The sequence below is a fragment of the Vipera ursinii genome (genome assembly GCF_947247035.1).
Source record: "Vipera ursinii genome assembly, chromosome: 1".
NCBI classification, from domain to species: Eukaryota; Metazoa; Chordata; class Lepidosauria; order Squamata; family Viperidae; genus Vipera; species Vipera ursinii.
Genome location: NC_139512.1, coordinates 41,980,318 through 42,001,719, shown reverse-complemented (window position 1 = coordinate 42,001,719; position 21,402 = coordinate 41,980,318). Strand labels below are relative to the sequence as shown.

The window sequence follows — 21,402 nt, the reverse complement described above, 5'->3', positions numbered from 1 at the left end:
ATAACACATTTCTTTTATACTTCATTTTACAGGATAGGTGGAGACAACACTGCAAATGGAGCAACATTTACTACAGTCATAGCCCATCTCTAGATGGAAGCCCTTTGGCATCTTCAGAAGCTTGCAGAACATAATAGCTCAGCTGAATTTCTTGTTCTAACTGAAAACGTAACAAAACATGGTAGGTAGAAGTGTGTAGCTAAACAGACTATGGTGGAGTTTTATGTATGTACGTGATTCTGAATTCAATTCAGCTAAGACAGAAAAAGATCAGCTCAAAGCCCACGTGGAAGTGTCCTCATTCAACAAGTTTCCCAACAGAAGAAAGATTTCTATGGAGATTCTCTATCATCCAAGTCATGGTTGTCCAAAGGTGCTTTTTTCCCCTTCAAAGGCAACTGGACTATGTTTTTTCCTTGAGGAAAAAGAAGACATTTCACTTTTAAACCAAGAAGCCTCATCAGTTCTGGCTAGATGGTAGGTGTTAAGTCGTGGGCTCTGGAGAGCAGGAATGATGACACGAGGCTGAGTACAGAATAACTCATATTTTTATTCTTGCTGGAACTGTACTTGAGCTTGGGCCGCAACCAGCCACAATACAGTATATTGTCTAGCCCCTAGGAGGCAGTCAATAGGTTTGAACCCATGCTTGCCGCCTGGGGCTGACCATTTGCAGGACTGGAGACGGCCTGTCTGGGTTGCTGGAGAGGCGTTAACCCCTCCAGCAACGCACGTGGTGTAACACCACAAGCCCAATACACAACAGTAGGGGTGGGGAGGAATGGAAGGATTAATTCTGATTAGTCGTCAGAACTTATCCTTCCCTTCTCCCCCCCACCTCCCCCCCATCCAGCCAGAACTGATAAAGCTTCTTGGATGTAAAGCAAAATGCCTTCTTCTTCCTCAAGGGAAAAAACATAGTCCAATTATCTTTTTTGGGGGGAAGCACCGTTGAGACAACCAGAAGAAAGTTATGCAAATTGTTTTAGAACTAGTCACAAGATTCACCATTTTAGCATTCTTTGAAATTACTGTTATTACCAATCACCTCTTGGAGATCATAGCTAACTAGAAAAATAGGAAGGCAAGTGATAATCAACTCAGAGGCCTGCTGCACTGGGATCTTCTCTCCTCCCCTCAGAAGACTGTTACTTCCAGAAAATGGATGTTCTCATAGAGAGAAACAAAAAACAAAAACCCACATGCAACCACCAACACAGAATCCTGCCCAGTAGGATTCTTTCCTCATCAGCTTAAGCTAGAAACATGAAAAATATGGTGATGAAGTACCAATAAGAATAATAATTTGGAAGATGCCAAATTTCTTACACTTTTGCTTGATCTGGGTATGTGTGTACTTGAAATAAATTTACTTAATTGTTGTATTTATAGATTTCTAGAAGTAAAATAGCTTCCAATCTTAAGCAAAACATAATTGTGCAATCCTTACAAGTTTAAAAGACAAAGTCTATTATGAGTTGAGCTCAACTCCTGATAAATTCATTCATTTATTCAAAAATTAAACCCACTGAGCTCACTGTGATTTATTCCTAAGTACAGATAGTCCTTGACTTATAACGGTTCATTTAGTGACCATTCAAAGTTATGACATCACTGAAAAAGATGACTTATGACCGTTTTTCACACGACCATTGTAACATCTCCATGGTAACATCTCCATGACCAAAATTCAGATGCTTGGCAACTGACTCATATCTGTGATGGTTGGAGAGTCCTGGGGTATTGTGATCACCTTCTTGCAACCTTCTGACGAGCAAAATCAATGGGGAAGCCAGATTCACTTTACTAAACAACTGCAGTGATTCAATTAACAACTGTGGCAAGAAAAGTTGTAAAATGGGGCAAAGTTCAGTTAGCAAATGTCTCGCTTTTGGGCTCACTTGTGGTCATAAGTTGAGAGCTACCTATATAAATAGGAACATGTAGTGGTATTTGGTTCTGAGTACACATAGATCAGATTACCTTGTTTGATAGCATCTATTATCATTGGTGGTTACAGCTATGCAACACTCATCAGATAATATGCAGTTACAGGATGCCGCACTTACCTGTATCTTTCTTTCTATAAATCACACCAACTATTGCTACATCACTGGCACAAGGACTCTTTGTTATTAACAAATCTATTATCTCAGGCATTGTTTTATAAATATTTACATAAGTACCAAGTTTATAAATCCACTGAAGAATTGGCTCTGTAAAATATAAGACAGTGAGGTTACTATGTAAGAAATGTGTATTCTGCACAGTTTTGTAACTTTACTATAAAATACGGAAATAAAGATTTTCATTACCAAAATGAATGACAATATATTTACAGCTCCATTATTAGGAGCCCAAACCTAAATACTATGCATCTAATATCTAAATTCCAATACTTCCTGGAGAACAATGCCATTAAAAAGAAAACATAGCAAGACTATCTGTCCTTATTTGATTCGGATTTATTGTCCTAAATTCCAGGAATAAAAGTCACTTGAAAATCTATCTCAGCTGCCAGCAGACAGATCTCTCCTCATGAGCATAGTGTTTTAGCCATTCAGATGACCACCATTTAATATTTGAACACCTTCAGAAAGCTTTGAACTGAATGTAGCTACTACAGGTAATATCTCCAGAATGGAGCTATAACTTACCTCGCATTATATCCAATAATGTCCCTTCAGTAGTGAACATACCTAACCCATGATGCATATTGAATTTTACAAACCATTCCTCTACTGGAGCAATATCTAGTCAAACAGGAAATAGAAAATGAGGATAATTCCTATGAACATCCAAGTGTAATATTAACATCTTTCTTTAATATACAATGCACCCAAGCATATTCAGTGGACTTTTCAGTAATGAGTATGTTTCCATATTTGGGGGTTCATGTTATTTTCTTATTTTATATTAGCATTTTACATTTATATGTATCATTTTATATTGTTTATGGTTAATATGACTTAAAAAATAAAATAAATGGAAAGGATCACACCACTGGAACATTGGTTCAAATTAAACTAAGGAAGCAGCAGTAATCACATTAGCAGAAACAGGCTATTATAACAATCTCTCACCTGTATTGTATGTAATCTTTGTTCTAGGGATATCAATAAACCATGAATCCACTTCTTCGTCTCCTTTTCCCTTTAGAAATTATGTCAGAAAAAAACTTTCAAACTTAAAGTTTAAACAGCCATAGTCTCTTAATGTTCTTAATTATGCATCATGATTTTAATATATATTTAGTATTGTATGGTATGGTAGGTTTAGATTCTGTTCTCTTCTCAGCCAAATTTACTAGCTTAGCCTGGGTGAGCCAATCTTTTAACCAAATTTATTGCTTGATGCTTAGGTGGGGATAAACTACTCTTAAATAAGTTACGAGCTCCTTGGGAAAAATGAAAAACATAAGTAATGGAAATTTCTTATTTTTATTGGAACATCTTGCAAGAAGTACACAAGGTCAAGCTTGATTAGTATTTGGATGGAAGACTACAAAGAAACCCCAAGGTTATAGATTAGATGTAAACTAGGTGTAGATAGAGTATATGTACTGGAAGAAAACAGTGACAAACCAACTTTGCCAAGAAAATAAATGAGTATGTATTACAAATATCAAACTAAAATAACATTCTGCCATTTCGGAAATGAACATTTTAACTTAAATCACCTTATAGGGAAGATGGGCAGCATAAAAATGTAATAAATAAATAAAACAAACATTTTAATTCAAATTAATGCAAATTATTTTTGCCCAATTCAGCAGTCTTTTCTCCGCAAGAGCTGCTTATGGTGGCCTGTAAATGGACTAAAGTCATCTCTTGCTGTAATTCATAGTAACTGATGACTGAGATCTGATCCTGGAAGTAGTATAAATCATTATGAATACAGCATGTACACAGACACAGACACACACATATATATGTCATACATGTATTTGCTTGAAATTTTGTATAATCAAGTACAGTGGTCATAATATGCCTTCTCTGTTCAACTACAATACACTCCACTTTCAGCCTGAGCAATGTTATGAATCTAAACTTTTTTGTTTACGAAGACCATTATTTTTTATTTAAATCTTCTAAGCACTGTGATATCTGGCAGTCCAATTCTTGCAGGAATCATGGCACACATCATCCTCTTAAAGGAAACCAAAATTAAATTTAAAAAGTAAGATAACTTCTTTAAAATAAATGGTAGAAATTCCATGAGATTGCCAAATTTTATACATTGCCAAATTTTATACATTCCAAGCCTTGTAAAATTAAAAAAAAACTGTCATTATGGAAATGCTCTACATTTTTGTAACACCTTTGCAAAATCAGACAATAATGCTCATCTGCTGACTTCTGCTACAAAATAATAGAAAGACAAGATGCTGCTGTGCACCAGACTTGGCTATTTTAATATTTATCTATTCTTCCCTCATACTACTGGCAGTCTCTCTCTCTCTCTTTCTACATCTTTCAATCGTTTGCCGCTTGAATCTAACTGGTGATATCAGGAAAGGAATCTAAGCTTTTCACTTTGCAAATCCTGTTCTCTCCCACTGAACAATTTACCCTCCCCAAATGCTTTACCAGAGTCATTTTGAAGAAGAAGACGTTTGAGTAGGTACTATTGAAGATCTGTATGCTGGGAGCAAGACCTGCTGAAGTATAGAGCAGTAGATTTTTTCTTCTGTTCTCCTTGGTATCCTCTTCATTAATATTATACAAATGGCACATGACTTTCTTTGAGAAAAAACAAAAAAGAAAAAAAAGTATATACAAAGCCATATAGTCCAACCATAGCACCAAGCATCTTTAAAATGTTAAATAATATGCCAATACATTGACAGTGAAATCAATTACCTAGTGAGGCGGTGGATTTTCCTTCATTGGATTTTTCAAGCAGATAACAGACAGCCGGCAGTCAGAGTACTTTAATGTGAATTCCTTCACTTTTCAAATGTGTGTGTGTGTGTGTGTGTGTGTGTGTGTGTGTGTGTGTGTACTCTTACGGTATTTCAGTTGAAACAGCCCTCTCTCTCTCAGTGGTTGATAGGCGGGATCGATGTCAGTGTGTCTGTTTACTACCAACCTGTTAGCTACCAACATGAGCTATTAATATTCAAACACACACACACACACACACACACACACTAATTCGTAATTCCTACAAAAACATCTTCCAACATGCTACTTTTGTGATGTAGCTAAATAGATTCACTCTATATCTTTATTATCAAAGCTGATTTTCCTGGCCTCTGTGGAAATAAAACTATGGGGCCTTAGAACCCAAGCAGGCGCGCCCACAGAGAATGCTCTCCCCCTGGGGGCCGCCAGTCGACATTCCCTGACCGACGGCACCCTGAGGAGGCCCTCTCTGTGGGAGCGCACAGGACGATGGGAAGTTAACGCCGGCAAAAGGTGCTCCCGTAAATAACCCGGACCCATGCCATTTAGGGCTTTATAGGTCATCACCAGCACTTTGAATCTCACCCGGAAGACAACTGGAAGCCAATGCAGCTCGTGGAGCAGAGGTGTTACATGGGAGCTATTCCAAATAAAATTGCATTTTGCAATTGACTGACAGTGATTTTGTAAATGCTGATGGTGTTCAAGTGATGCTCCAGATGTTTTGGAATTGCACCCAAGGCATCTATTATTATTGGCTAATATTATTATCTTTGCTTTCTTTTGACACAGTTATCCTATTTGTAGGTCTTTGTATTTTGTGGTTTTTTTCCATTTGCTCCTCTTTTCTTCTGCTATTATTATTATTAGAAGTAGTATACCATCTTTTTTATATTTGCTCAATTCAAGAGAAATAATAATAATAATAATTAATAATAATAATAATAATAATAATAATAATAATAATAATAATAATAATAATAATAATAATAATAATAATAATAAAGTTGGAAGGGACCTTGGAGGTCATCTAGTCCAACCCCCTGCTCAGGCAGGAAACCCTATAACATTTCAGATGGCTGGCCAGTCTCTTCTTAAAAACTTCCAGTGTTGGAGCATTCACCACTTCTGGAGGCAGGTTGTTCCACTGGTTAATTGTTCTAACTGTCAGGAAGTTTCTCCTTAGTTCTAGGTTGCTTCTCTCCTTGACTAGTTTCCATCCGTTGCTTCTTGTCCTGCTTTCAGGTGCTTTGGAGAATAGCTTGACTCCTTCTTCTTTGTGGCAGCCCCTGAGATATTGGAACACTGCTATAATGTCAACCCTCACCCTTGTTTTCCCTTGTTGCTCTGGGCAGGAAGTTAATGCTGCCCTTCGAAAAGAGGTGTGAAATGGCAGAATAAAACATCCTCAGTACCAAGAAAATGGTACATGTGGAAAGAGTGGACAATATGATTACTACTTTTTATCTTTTTTAAAAGATTTTTAAAATCCCACCTTTATTATTATTTATAAATAACTCAAGGTGGTAAACACACCTAATTCTATTTTCCTCACAACACTTCACATCACCTGTGAGGTGATTTGGGATGAAAGGGAGTGACTGACCCAAGATCATCAGGCAGCTTTCATGCTTAAGGTGGGAATTAGAAATGATAGCCTCTTGGTTTAGCTCCATTTCTTTTATTTACATTTTATTGCATCCTTTCTATACTTCCATAGTTATAGAAAAATTCCCTAAGCAAGTAAAAATATTTTTTATTTTTGGAGATGTTTTTTATCCAAAGTACTTGTATAAACTCAAGCTGAAATTTATAGAAATAACAAATTTTCATTCATACAAAGAAGAAACTGTTGATTTAATGGACTCATGGGAGAGAAGGGGTGGATCTGTTACAACCAAATGTAAAATAGTGCCCTGTATGTTCGTGTTATGTTTAAGTAAAATGGCATTTTGCCTATTGTTTATGAAGTCTGTGAAACAGAGATTTACTGGATAGTGAGTTTTTTTAAAAAAATGTCATTGTTAATTGCTATAATTTAAGTTTCTGTATAGTATATAAAACTGAAGGGGAAACTTACTAAATTCTTTCGTGGAAGATACAGTTTAACTGCTTTAGTCTTTGAAGTATCCTTCGTGTAAGTGTCTGTGTAGCAGGCAAAACTTGAAGTGGACACCTCTGAGAGAAAATACAGAGATTACTATAATGCCATCTCTAAACATGTCTATTTATACCAAGGATGTACAAACTTTATGGGGTAAGGGCTGCACCTGGTCTTTGCTCATGTATGTCTATGACTAGAAGGGTAGCAGGATAAAAACCAAATTTCAATTTAACTAAAATGAAATTAAATGTAATTAATATAACTCAGTGACTATGATATTTTCCTCTTATGTCACAGTACAAATTCTGATATGATTTTTCACACATTCTAGGAACAATGCTGAAGACTTGGGCAAACAGTATGCAGCCAGTGATGTTTAATATAAATGAAAAGTTGAAACAGATAATTTTAGAGAAATGGATAGGAGATGAAGAAATTGAAGAAGAAAGAAAGAAAGAAAGAAAGAAAGAAAGAAAGAAAGAAAGAAAGAAAGAAAGAAAGAAAGAAAGGAAGGAAGGAAGGAAGGAAGGAAGGAAGAGAAAGGATCTGCTAGTGTCAAAAAAGAAAGTGTTGGAGTAGGTTCCAAAGTGTATAAATATTTTGAAAATAATGGGGATTAAAGAGAAGGGATCAATCCATAAAGATAAAGACAGACACTGGTAGACCTGTCCACAGAAAGTCCAGTCAGCAAGACTTGTGTTCTGTATATGGTAGGGAAGGGAAGGGCAGGATGCAAGAGAATGACTAGCTATGGCCTTCAATAGCCATACTCTGGAGTGACTACCAATCAAACCCAAAAGCGAAAGAAAGAAAGAAAGAAAGAAAGAAAGAAAGAAAGAAAGAAAGAAAGAAAGAAAGAAAGAAAGAAAGAAAAAGAAAAATTATCAGTGATGCCTACTGTTAATATTATCTCTTGGCTTGTAGTAAAAATTAAGTTATATATTATTTGCCACCTTGCTCCTCTTTTGGGCCAAATTAAATGCTTAATTTCTTACAGAAGTTTCATATACCATAGAATTGCAAATAGAGAGGTTATTCTTTTAATTTAAATAATTAAATTTAATTTAAACTACGACTACCGCCTTAATCCCCTTCATGGATTACTGCCTTGTCATGGCGAAGGGGCTTGCGTAATTCAATGAAGCTATGAGCTATGCCGTGCAGGGCCACCCAAGATGGACGGTTCATAGCAGAGAGTACTGACAAAAAGTGATCCACTGGAGAAGGAAATGGCAACCCACTCCAGTATCTTTGCCATGAAAACCCCATGGACAGTACCAAAATGAAAAAAGATATGATGCTGGAAGATGAGCCCCTCAGGTTGGAAAGCGTCCAATATGCTACTGGGGAAGAGCAGAGGGCTAGTACTAGTAGCGCCAGAAAGAATGAAGCGACTGGGCCAAAGCCGAAAGGATGCTCAGCTGTGGATGTATGGTGGTGAAAGGAAAGTCCGATGCTGTAAAGATTGTTTTCTCCATAGGAACCTGGAATGTAAGATCCATGAATCAAGGCAAGCTGTATGTGGTCAAACAAGAGATGACAAGACTGAACATCGACGTCTTAGGAATCAGAGAACTAAAATGGACAGGAATGGGTGAATTTAATTCAGATGACCATCAGGTATACTACTGTGGGCAAGAATCCCTCAGAAGAAATGGAGTAGCCTTCATGGTCAATAAAAGGGTAGGAAAAGCAATACTGGGATACAATCCCCAAAATGACAGAATGATCTCAGTTCGAATCCAAGGCAAACCATTCAATATCACAGTAGTCCAAGTCTATGCCCCAACCACCAGTGCTGAAGAAGATGAAATTGAACGGTTCTATGAAGCCCTACAGCACCTTATAGAACTAATACCAAAAAATGATGTTCTTATCATCATGGGGGACTGGAATGCTAAAGTAGGAAGCCAAAAGATAACCGGAATAACAGGCAAGTTTGGCCTTGGAGTACAGAATGAAGCAGGGCACAGGCTGATAGAATTTTGTCAAGAGAATACGATGGTCATAGCAAACACTCTTTTCCAACAACCCAAGAGACGGCTCTACACATGGACATCACCAAATGGTCAACACAGAAATCAGATTGACTATGTGCTCCGCAGCCAAAGATGGAGAAGCTCTATACAGTCAGTAAAAACAAGACCAGGAGCTGACTGTGGCTCAGACCATGAGCTTCTCGTTGCAAAATTTAGGCTTAAACTGAAGAAAGTAGGGAAAAGCACTAGGCCACTCAGGTATGAAATAAATCATATTCCTGATGAATATCCAGTAGAGGTGACAAATAGATTTAAGGAATTAGATCTGATAGAGTGCCTTAAGAACTATGGACAGAGGTTCACAACATTGTAGCAACTAAAACCATCCTAAAGAAAAAGAAATGCAAGAAAGCAAAATGGCTGTCTGAGGAAGCTTTGCAATTAGCTGAGGAAAGGAGGGAAGTGAAAGGCAAGGGAGAAAAAGAAGGATACAGGATACCCTGCTCAATAGTAGCAACTGTGAGAGGGATCTCAGAGTCCTAGTGGACAATCACTTAGATATGAGCCAGCAGTGTGCAGCAGCTGTGCAAAAAGCCAACACAGTGCTAGGCTGCGTTAACAGAAGGATAGAATCAAGATCACGTGAAGTATTAATACCACTTTACAATGCCTTGGTAAGGCCACACTTGGAATACTGCATCCAGTTTCGATCACCATGATGTAAAAAAGATGTTGAGACTCTGGAAGGAGTACAATGCAAAGCAACAAGGACGATTAGAGGTCTGGAGGCCAAAACATAAGAGGAACATTGCTGGAATTGGGTATGTCTAGTTTAATGAAGAGAAGGACAAGGGGGGAACATGATAGTAGTGTTCCAATATCTCACAAAGAAGAGGGTGTCAGGTTATTCTCCAGAGTGCCTGAAGGCAGGACAAGAAGCAACGGATGGAAACTAATCAAGGAGAGAAGCAAGCTGGAACTAAGGAGAAACTTCCTGACAATAAGAACAATTAACCAGTGGAACAACCTGCTTCCAGAAGTGCTGAATGCTCCAACACTGGAAGTTTTTAAGAAGAGACTGGACAGCCATTTGTCTGAAATGGTATAGGGTTTCCTGCCTGAGCAGGGGGTTGGACTAGATGACCTCCAAGGTCCCTTCCAACTGATTATGATTATGATTAACAACAAGCAGCATGATTTCAGCTGTCATTTAAAGCAAAATTTCCTTATGGTGTCAGGAACATGACTGATGGTCATTGCAGCTACCCGGAACTGCATTGTATGCACAAAAAAGCACAGAAAAACTAGCATAAGCCTTCCTGTGGCATGAAAGGTAAAGAAAGAGAGAAATGAGCAAATTCCTCAGCCTGAGTGTCCATCTTCCCCTTTTGAATATCCTAACAATCAGGAATGAATGCATTTGAAATCACAACTTGCCTTTTTTATTGTAGGCAATGCCTGAAGAAGGTTTCAAAACAGCTCCAAGCAAAATATAAAGCCACAGCAGCTCCATCTGTGAAATAAGGAAGGAAAAGAAAATGTGAATATAAAGCTACACTTAAAGCTATTTCTCTTGCAGGCATGGTCAAATAAAGTCAAGATAGGAGCCCCAACTGTGAGACCACAGCTGCATCTGTTTTTATGTGCATTGCTTGGGCAGATGGCACTTCATTATGCTGCTGTGTATGTCATATTGATCTTTTTAACCATACAGATACTGTTTACTGTGCTGAATCCCACTCTCGTGATATCCCCTACTCTAGCGACTAGTTGATACTTGTTTAGCCCAGCTTGCTAGGATGTGCTATCCTCAAGGGATAAGTGGTTTCCTTTTTTGAAAAATAAAATTAAAATTAAAATTAAACCTAGTTGATCACTAAATCCAGTAAAATCTCCTGACTACTCTGTTTTCTCCACCAGTTCTTCTAGCCTTCCTCCACGTTAACTTCATATCACCTGCAAACACCCTGCTTTTGATTTCTGCTTAGGATGGTAGAAGCACATTCTCCTTTCCTTCTGACCCAACGTCCTTTGTATTACAATAGTTCCCTTCCCCACTTTTTAAATCTTTGAACTACAACTTAGGCATGTTGGAATGAAGTCACAATATTTCAATGAATACTATTTCTTTGCTTCTATGAACTATCAGCTTTTCATTGCCACAAAATTGTTATGGACCTAACAAAGAAACAATGTGTTCTTTTCACTTTAATCTTTCTAGCAATAAGGCAACAATAGTACAATATAAGAGAAAAGAAAGATAGATAGATAGATAGAAAGAAAGAAAGGAAGGAAGGAAGGAAGGAAGGAAGGAAGGAAGGAAGGAAGGAAGGAAGGAAGGAAGGAAGAGAAAGGATCTGCTAGTGTCAAAAAAGAAAGTGTTGGAGTAGGTTCCAAAGTGTATAAATATTTTGAAAATAATGGGGATTAAAGAGAAGGGATCAATCCATAAAAGATAAAGACAGACACTGGTAGACCTGTCCACAGAAAGTCCAGTCAGCAAGACTTGTGTTCTGTGTATGGTAGGGAAGGGAAGGGCAGGATGCAAGAGAATGACTAGCTATGGCCTTCAATAGCCATACTCTGGAGTGACTACCAATCAAACCCAAAAGCTAAACCATTGTAACCTGGACTTTGTAAAGTTTGCATTAGAAACTATTGGGAGCTGGGCTTTTTTTCTCATAGAACGCTCAGAACGGCGTTCCAGCACCTTTTTTGCAAAAAATAAATAAAAAGCTTTTGCACAAGCTGTGCTGCTATTGGCTTTCGAAAGCCTATTGCAGGGATCAGCAACCTTGGCTCTTATGACTTGTGGACTTCAACTCCCAGAATTCCTGAGTCAGCTATGCTATTGGCTTTCGAAAGCCAATAGGAATTGCTGCTGAGTGCGCCAAAAGACCTGGCCAGCAAATGTTGCACAGGCAAGTTGCAGCGAAGGCAGGAACTTTACACTCCTCCCTGCTCCCCAACTACACCATCTCAACTAGGTAAGTAAGATATTATTTGCAAATAGGATATCCAAGTATGACTCAAGGAAATTTTCCCTGCATGGAGTAGTGGTTTGTTTCACTTTGTTTTACTTTTCAAATTGCTGTAGGGAAGAAATGATTAGAAAAAGGCAGGAAGTTATTTTTATTAGGAAGAATTCATTTATCCCATGCTAGATCTTTGGGAGCTTAGTACCACCAACACAGAACATTTGCTTTTCTGAAACTTCATTCAAATTCAATTCCTGATAGGGCCATTTGAAAAAAAAAAAAGTTATTTATTAAATTTATATGCTGACTATCTCACCAGGATGACTCTGAAGTCAACTGTGAATCTATGCACAGTGGGGCCATTAAGCCCATTTTTTCCACTTTATCAAAAAGGAGACTATGATTTACTTTATCAAATCCCTTTAAATTAACTTCAGCCCTTACAATTGCTAGCAAACCTGGCTCTCAATTATTATAAAGAGAGGCTATTGTATTGTCAAAAAAGGAAAAATCTGTGTTGAATTGCTTTAACACACTGCATTTAAAAGTTGATATCTCCAAAAAGAAAAACAAAAAACAAAAACCTCACAAAGAAAAATAACAGAAGGAAAACAGAAATGGTTCATCCAATGTAAAAGTGAATCATACATTAGCTCAGAAGAAATAAAGTTTTGGAAACAAAAACAACAAAGAACAACAGATTTGTTCCAAGTTCAAATAAGCCACATTAAAAAAAATGAAAGACACCAACTCAGCCCTAAATGTCAGCTGACATTATGTGTCAGGAAGTGTTCCAAAACCACTTTAAGTCCTTGCATAGATCTTCCACATTGTTTGCACATTTCAGTTAAGAATCTCATCTCTTTCTCTCTCTCACTCACTCACTTTTCCCATAATATCTTCTATTTTGAAAATGCTGGAACCATTCATGGCCACACATACATGCACATACATGTAGTTGTGGGTGTGTATGCACTTCTGTGTATTAAGCCTGATAACAACTCTGGCAAGAAATGTTCAGCTTCTTTTCAATTATATAATAATTTACACTGCTTTATCAACCCTGCTATATCGTATTATATCATTCGTGGTTTTGGAGTTGGGTATCATCAATACGCCGATGATACCCAGCTTTTCATTTTGACCCCAAACCACCCCAGTGATGCCCTCGACGTGATGTCCCGTTGCCTGGAGGCGGTTCGGGTCTGGATGGGGAGGAACAGACTTCAGCTCAACCCTGACAAGACTGAGTGGCTGTGCATTCCGGCATCCCGGGACATTCAAAATATTCCACCTCTTTCTATGGGGGGTGAGTTTTTACCCCCCGTGGATAGGGCTCGCAACTTGGGAGTCCTCCTTGATTCACGGCTTACCTTGGAAGACCATATAGTAGCCGTGACTAGGGGGGCTTTCACCCAGGTTCGCCTGGTGCGCCAGTTGCGGCCGTATCTGGACCGGGATGCCCTGTGTACGGTCACTCATGCGCTCGTGACCTCTTGGCTGGACTACTGCAATGCTCTTTACATGGGGCTTCCCTTGAAGACCACTCGGAGGCTCCAACTGGTACAGAATGCGGCCGCGAGAGTTGTCTTGGGAGTTTCCCGGTACTCCCATGTTACACCTTTGCTCCGCGCGCTGCATTGGTTACCACTTGTCTTCCGGGTGAGATTCAAGGTTCTGGTAATGGTTTTTAAGTCCCTACATGGCATGGGTCCGGAGTACCTCGGGGACCACCTGCTGCCGGCGTCAACTTCCCTCCACCCTGTGCGTTCCCACAGAGAGGGCCTCCTCAGGGTGCCTCCGGTCAGAGAATGTCGGCTGGTGGCCCCCAGGGGGAGGGCCTTCTCTGTGGGCGCTCCGGCTTTATGGAACCAGCTGCCGGTTGAGCTCCGGACGGCACCGGACCTTCGCTCCTTCCGGCGCAGTCTGAAGACCCATTTATTTGAACAAGCTGGCCTGGCCTGATGGGGGATATCAGGGTTTTTTAATGGGTTTTTATATTGTTACTGTTTTATCTGGGCGACTATTTAATTCTCTTTTAATTTTTGTATTTTTTATTTATATGTGCCCTGTTCACCGCCCTGAGTCCTTCGGGAGAAGAGCGGTATACAAATTTAATTAATTAAATAAATAAATAAATAAATAAAATATATCAGCTCAATTACAATTCCAACTTTTTATAAAAAATAATCAGTTTTCACTTTTTCTGAACAAGCATACCTCTACAAACACCATTTGCTCGTTCACACACTCACTTACTGCCCCGTTGCTTCTAAATGCTTCCAAATGCCATTTGCTCATTCACTCACTCACTGCCCTGTCGCTTCTAAATGCTTCCAAACGCCATTTGCTCGCTCACTTACTGCATTTGGAAGCGATGGGGCAGTAAGTGAATGAGTGCCAGGGCTGGAGGCCAACATTTGTTTGGCACTGGAGACGCCGGGCGGCCTGACGCAGCGCTTCATGGCTGAGGAGTCTTCAGCTGGTGTCAGGAACGGTGCTGGAGGCTGTCAGCTGTTCAGCGCCGGAGACCGCTGCCACGAGGAACACAGCTCTGGGTTGGGGTTCGGAGCAGCTCCGGGTGGGAGCTCAGCATGGCCTGCAGCATGGCAACTGCAGGAGGGGAATCCCTATGGCAGCTGTGGGGAGGGGAATCCCCGCGACCTGTGGCTCCAAGCCACAGGGGCAGGGGTGCAAAGGACAGGCAGTGACGCCATAGCAAAAGGGGGTTCTTACAGACACCGGCATCACTCCCAGTGACAGCACCTCTGAGTTCTGCCACCTTTTTTGGGGGGGGGAAAGCACTGATTAGGAGCATCATGGGAAACAAGAAGGTTAGGGGGTCATTTAGAATTGCCCAAAGCATGGCTCAAAGCCACTGTTTCTTGGCCAAAGATTATTGTTATTGTTGTTGTACACCATCCAGAGTCACTTGTTATGAAATGGGTAGTTATATAAATTAGGTAAATAAATGAATGAATAAATAAGGTCTAAAAATTAGATGTTCTTGGTTATAGCAGAGGTCCCCAAGCCCTGGTCTGCAGCCTGGTAACGGACTGCAGCCTGTTGGGAACCAGAGCACACAAGCGGTGGGTGAGTGCATGAGCTCCATTTAAGCAAACAGCAGGCACACGCACAAAACCATCCCCTCCCCCTGCCACCTCCACTGGTACTGGTCCACAGAGCTGGAAAGCTTAGGAACCACTGGGTTATAGCATTGCACCTTGCCTACCACACCCCACCGACTTTCAATTTTTTTCCTACTGCTAGTCAATATCTGTAAATCTCCCATAAGGAAAAGCATAGTACTGGACTGATAGAACCAGGTTTTGGGGGAAAAAACAAAAACAAAATCCCACTTGCTACTTAATGCAGAGTAGCAATGACCTAACAAAGCAGACTTCCCCCCAACAACATATTTTGAAGTATTTTTTCAAGCATCCGGTCATTGTTCCGGAAACAGATGAGAGGGGGAGAAGTAGCTGTGGCTGGAGAACAGCATCCCCTAATGGCCTCTTTCCTAGGGTTGGGTGTGATGATTTGCTCCCTGATGGTATTCTGTGCCTAGTCCTTTTTTTTTGCTTTTTTCAATCATTTTCCCACAAGGAGCAGTATGTATTTTTGTTCTTAGCGTGTTATCGATGCTGCTTTACTTGCTGTCTAAACCTTAACCTTAATATGTGAGCTGCCTAGCATTACTGAGGTGTGTGTGTCATATAAATAAGCAATCATCACTTCCTGTGCTAAACACATTGATCAATAAGGAATGAAATATATAAATCTTACCTTACTTCAACCTGGCTAACTTTACCAACAGGAGAGATTTAAATGAGATGCAGCTTTGTTAATAGAAAGATTATCTAAGTAGTTCTTTCCTCTACTTTGTAATTGTATACCTTATGAAAGGCAGAAGTGTTTTAGCAACTAGCTGATGATATTAATGATGGGGATTGTCGTCAAATATATGTGAGAAACCTAGGACTAGGGCAATAGTCCCCTTCCTCTGTTTCCTGAGTCTTCTCCCTTGCACTTTTGCCTAGTTCTAACCTGCCTCCCATGTACGGCTTTGAAAGAGCCAATCAACTGATTCTTACATTTGAATCTTCAGAAAGGCAGTTGGAAAGATTCAGTTTCTCTTCCAACCAACCTCTTACATAAGCAGAACAAACTACAGGTTGTCCTTGACTTACAACCATTCACTTAAAGTCACAACAGCACAAAAGTAACTTATGACCATTTTTCACATTTCTGACCATTGTAGCATCCCTGTGGTCACATGATCAAAATTTTGATGCTTAGCAACTGTCATGTATTTATGACGGTTGCAGTGTCCTGGGGTCACCTTTTCCGACCTTTTGACCAGCAAAGTCAATTGGCAAGTTAGGGAAGTTAGTGTTACTAACTTAACAACCACAATGATTCACTTAACAACTGTGGCAAGAAAGGTCATAAAATGGGACAAAACTCACTTAACAACTGTCCTGCTTAGCAATAGAAATTTTGAACTCAATTGTTGTCATAAGTTGAAGACTATTATACAGCAACGTACATCCAGACAGTTGTTTTTCAGAATTATTTTAATTGGAAGCCGAAGATTGCCAGAGAGAGTATTTTATTGTATTGCCCTGTACACCGCCCTGAGTCTTTTGGGAGAAGGGCGGTATAAAAATTAAATTATTATTATTATTAATTATTATTATTATTGCAGAATATGGTTCCTAAATATAAATTGACAGAACTCATTTGGAAAAGCTATTTTCCAAAAGCAGTAAAGTAAATAAACTATGTTTATAGTGCAGGTCAATTCCTGGCAATTTATTTTGGCAACAATATGGAAATAAACCTCACGGAACTCTTAGAGAAAAAGAGGGATATGAATTAAAAGAAATGAAAGGACGTAAATAATTATCTAAATCTAATGTTTAGGCTTACAGAAGAAGATTATGTAACACTTTACTGCAGAATAGTAGTGTCAACTATATCGAACTAATAGCATGCCCCCATTCAATTTTTGTCCTAACCCTGCCCACTTTGCTTTGGCCTCCCACCACAAAGACTGGGTGAGAAGTGGAGCCCAGAAAGTCACCTTTCCCTGACTCTTCAGTGATCCTTTGCAAGAGAGTTTTCTCTGTATGCTCTGCATAGTCTTCCTGGCTTTGAAGCCCACTTCCTAATATCTCTGATACCTTCCTGGATGGATCCCTGAAGTACCAGTTGCAGGTATTAAAAATGTTGCCCACACTTAAGATAGTTGATGATATAAGATACCATAAGGACTCTATTTTCAGAATTTAATTTACAAAAATGAGCCTTGGTGGAGCAGTGGGCTAATGCCTCCTTAAGTAACACCAGCTGCCTGCAATTAGTGCAGGTTCACATCCCACCAGGCTCAAGGTTGACTCAGCCTTTCATCCTTCCGAGGTAGGTAAAATGAGGACCCAGATTGTTGGGGACAATAAGCTGACTTTGTAATAATGCCGCTTGGGGGGGGGGGGGCGAAAGCCCTAATAAGCAGGCATATACATAGAATGAAGGCTATTGCTAAGCACATTGATTTGTGCTTTAAATTGTAAGCCGCCCTGAGTCTTCGGAGAAGGGCGGGATATAAATGGGATTAAAAAAAAAAGAAAAAAAGAAAAGAAAAGAAAAGAAGGAAAGGAAAGGAAAGGAAAGGAAAGGAAAGGAAAGGAAAGGAAAGGAAAGGAAAGGAAAGGAAAGGAAAGGAAAGGAAAGAAGGAAAGGAAAGGAAACTAATTTGTCACCAGGCTTTTGAATGTAGCTTAACTGCAGTGACCTGGACAAGTAGAAAAACATTTTTTTTCAAATGCCTGGAATTAAATTGGTAAGTTGGCAGAGAGCCAAGTGACAAAATGCTAGGTGCTCTGGGCCTGATGCGTTTGGTTTCAAGCCAGGAAATTATGTGTGAATCTAGTCAGTGTAAAAAAAGCATGCAGATAAAGGTGATGCAAGTAGTCCTTGGCCCTGTTCATTGTTTATAGCAAGCGCAACCATAAGGGAGAGAGAAATGTGTTGTGTAATTATTTTAATTTGCCCAACTGATTCTGTAAGGTGATCCTGGGGGGCTTGCCCGGTGAAGTTGCTCTAGTTCCAAACAGACGAAAGTTTGTTTGAACTAAAACAATGGAAAATGAGTGCGATTGCTTATGGCTAAAGTGACTCCACCCAGTTAGTCATGTAGTAATTCTTCATTATCGCTTCATTTTGTCATTCAGTGAAGAACGATAAAAGGACCTCACTTAACTTGAGAAATGAACATCAAACCAGCAAATGTAGCTCAGTGTGAACATTTAAAAAACATTTCCTGAGTTTCTATATAATCAACTCCAAATAAAAGCCAAGTTTATATTTGTTTATAAGTTCACTTTTCAATTAGCTAGGTTTCCGCCAGCATAGAAACATATATTCATTTTCATGCTATGTCCAAAAAACTGGGTTTGGTCTTGTTATTTAAGGGCTATTTTAGCCAGAACACAACTAAAACAGCAACATTTCTTCTTAATAATACCCCCCCCCTCAGGATTTAGTGAAGTAAATAAAAAAAAAGCTGCGGTCAGTTTTTCTTTGCACACAAATGCTTAATTCACCAGCTTGTTTAATGAATATCTCAATGCTTTGTCACTGGGACAAAGATCCATATAACTGTTTTTTTGTGAGCTTGGGCAATTGAGGAAGAGAGCAGAGGTTTTGGTTCCACTTGTGCAGTCTAATTCAGTGTTTCTCAGGCTTGGAAACTTTCAGATGTGTGGACTTTAACTCCCAGAATACAAAAATATTCTGGGAGTTGATCCACCAATTTTAACATTGCCAAGTTTGAAAAAAATGTATGTTTAATTGGTCTTATGGCAGCCAAAAGCACTGGCTCTACGTGATGCTTATAAGCTTCGTTCAGGTCTGCCTGTCTCATAAATCAGGGGTCTCCAACCTTGGTAACTTTAAGACGTGTGGACTTTGTAATGTATTAGGCTTGCATTGTTAAGAGAATGTTGTTGTTGTTAGCTGCGAAGTCGTGTCCGACCCATCGCGACCCTATGGACAACATTCCTCCAGGCCTTCCTGTCCTCTACCATCTTCTGGAGTCCATTTAAGCTCACGCCTACTGCTTCAGTGACTCCATCCAGCCACCTCATTCTCTGTCGTCCCCTTCTTCTATTGCCCTCAATCTTCCCCAGCATTAGGCTCTTCTCCAGGGAGTCCTTCCTTCTCATTAGGTGGCCAAAGTACTTGAGTTTTAGCTTCAGGATCTGGCCTTCTAAAGAGCAGTCAGGATTGATCTCCTCTAGGACTGACCGGTTTGATCGCCTTGCAGTCCAAGGGACTCGCAGGAGTCTTCTCCAGCACCACAGTTCAAAGGCCTCAATTCTTTGGCGCTCAGCCTTTCTTATGGTCCAACTTTCACTACCATACATTGCAACTGGAAAGACCATAGCCTTGACTATACGCACTTTTGTTGACAGGGTGATGTCTCTGCTTTTTAGTGTGCTGTCTAGATTTGCCATGGCTTTCCTCCCCAGGAGCAAGCGTCTTTTAATTTCTTGGCTACAGTCCCCATCTGCAGTGATCTTGGAGCCCAGGAAAATAAAATCTGTCACTACCTCCATTTCTTCCCCATCTATTTGCCAGGAATTGAGAGGGCCAGATGCCATGATCTTGGTTTTCTTAATGTTAAGTTTCAACCCAAGTTTTGCACTCTCCTTCTTCACCTGCAACAAGAGGCTCTTTAGTTCTTCTTCACTTTCTGCCATTAGAGTGGTATCATCTGCGTATCTTAGGTTGTTGATATTTCTTCCGGCAATCTTAATTCCAACTTTTGATTCATCTAGCCCTGCCTTTCTCATGATGTGCTCTGCATATAAGTTAAATAGGCAGGGCGACAGTATACAGCCTTGCCGGACTCCTTTCCCAATTTTGAACCAATCAGTGGTTCCGTGTCCAGTTCTCACTGTTGCTTCTTGACCCGCATATAGGTTTCTCAAGAGACCAATAAGATGGTCTGGTACTCCCATCTCTTTAAGAACTTGCCACAGTTTGTTATGATCCACACAATCAAAGGCTTTAGCATAGTCAATGAAGCAGAAGTAGATGTTTTTCTGGAACTCCCTAGCTTTCTCCATGATCCAGCGTATGTTGGCAATTTGATCTCTAGTTCCTCTGCCTCTTCGAAATCCTGCCTGCACTTCTGGTAGTTCTCGATCCACATACTGCTGAAGTCTAGCTTGTAGGATTTTAAGCATGACTTTACTAGCATGAGAAATGAGTGCAATGGTGCGATAGTTTGAACATTCTTTGGCACTGCCTTTCTTAGGAATTGGAATGTAAACTGATCTTTTCCAATCCTGTGGCCACTGTTGAGTTTTCCAAATTTGCTGGCAAATTGAGTGTAGCACTTTTACTGCATTGTCTTTTAAGATTTTGAATAGCTCAGCTGGAATACTGTCACCTCCACTAGCTTTGTTGTTGCTCAGCTTTTCTAAGGCCCACTTCACTTCACATTCTAGGATGTCTGGCTCGAGGTCAGTGACCACCTCATTGTGATTATCAGGGACGTTAAGCTCATTCTTGTATAGTTCTTCTGTGTAATTTTGCCACCTCTTCTTAATCTCTTCTGCCTCTGTTAGGTCCCTGCCATTTTGGTCCTTTATCATGCCCATTTTTGCATTAAACGTTCCCTTCATTTCTCCAATTTTCTTGAAAAGATCTCTGGTCCTCCCTATTCTATTGTTTTCTTCTATTTCTTTGCACTGTTCATTTAAGAAGGCATTCTTATCTCTTCTAGCTATTCTCTGGAATTCTGCATTCAATTGGGTGTATCTTTCTTTTTCTCCCTTGCCTTTCGCTTCCCTCCTTTCCTCAGCTATTTGCAAAGCTTCCTCAGACAGCCATTTTGCTTTCTTGCATTTCTTTTTCTTTGGGATGGTTTTGGTTGCTACCTGTTGTACAATGTCACGAACCTCTGTCCATAGTTCTTCAGGCACTCTGTCTATCAGATCTAATTCCTTAAATCTATTTGTCACCTCTACTGTATATTCAACAGGGATATGATTTAATTCATACCTGACTGGCCTAGTGCTTTTCCCTACTTTCTTCAGTTTAAGCCTAAACTTTGCAAGGAGAAGCTCATGGTCTGAGCCACAGTCAGCTCCTGGTCTTGTTTTTACTGACTGTATAGAGCTTCTCCATCTTTGGCTGCAGAGCATATAGTCAATCTGATTTCTGTGTTGACCATCTGGTGATGTCCATGTGTAGAGCCGTCTCTTGGGTTGTTGGAAAAGAGTGTTTGCTATGACCATCGTATTCTCTTGACAGAATTCTATCAGCCTGTGCCCTGCTTCATTTTGCACTCCAAGGCCAAACTTGCCTGTTATTCCAGTTATCTTTTGGCTTCCTACTTTAGCATTCCAATCCCCCATGATGAT

The 21,402-nt window shown here is 39.9% G+C and overlaps 1 protein-coding gene across 1 annotated transcript in view; it reads right to left on the bottom strand.

The window, feature by feature from the left end:
- Positions 1 to 4,983, bottom strand: part of CATSPERB (cation channel sperm associated auxiliary subunit beta) — a gene marked incomplete at its 3' end in the record, with an annotated part of 62,000 nt that extends 57,017 nt beyond the window's left edge. Inside the window, exons 1-4 of the mRNA XM_083349666.1 lie at positions 4,590 to 4,983; positions 3,084 to 3,153; positions 2,658 to 2,753; positions 2,070 to 2,216 (exon numbers count right to left, since the gene is read on the bottom strand). Of these exons, the coding sequence (XP_083205792.1) occupies positions 2,070 to 2,216; positions 2,658 to 2,753; positions 3,084 to 3,153; positions 4,590 to 4,787 (511 nt within the window). The 5' untranslated portion in view covers positions 4,788 to 4,983. The remainder of the gene's footprint in view (positions 1 to 2,069; positions 2,217 to 2,657; positions 2,754 to 3,083; positions 3,154 to 4,589) is intronic.
- Positions 4,984 to 21,402: the final 16,419 nt, after the last annotated feature.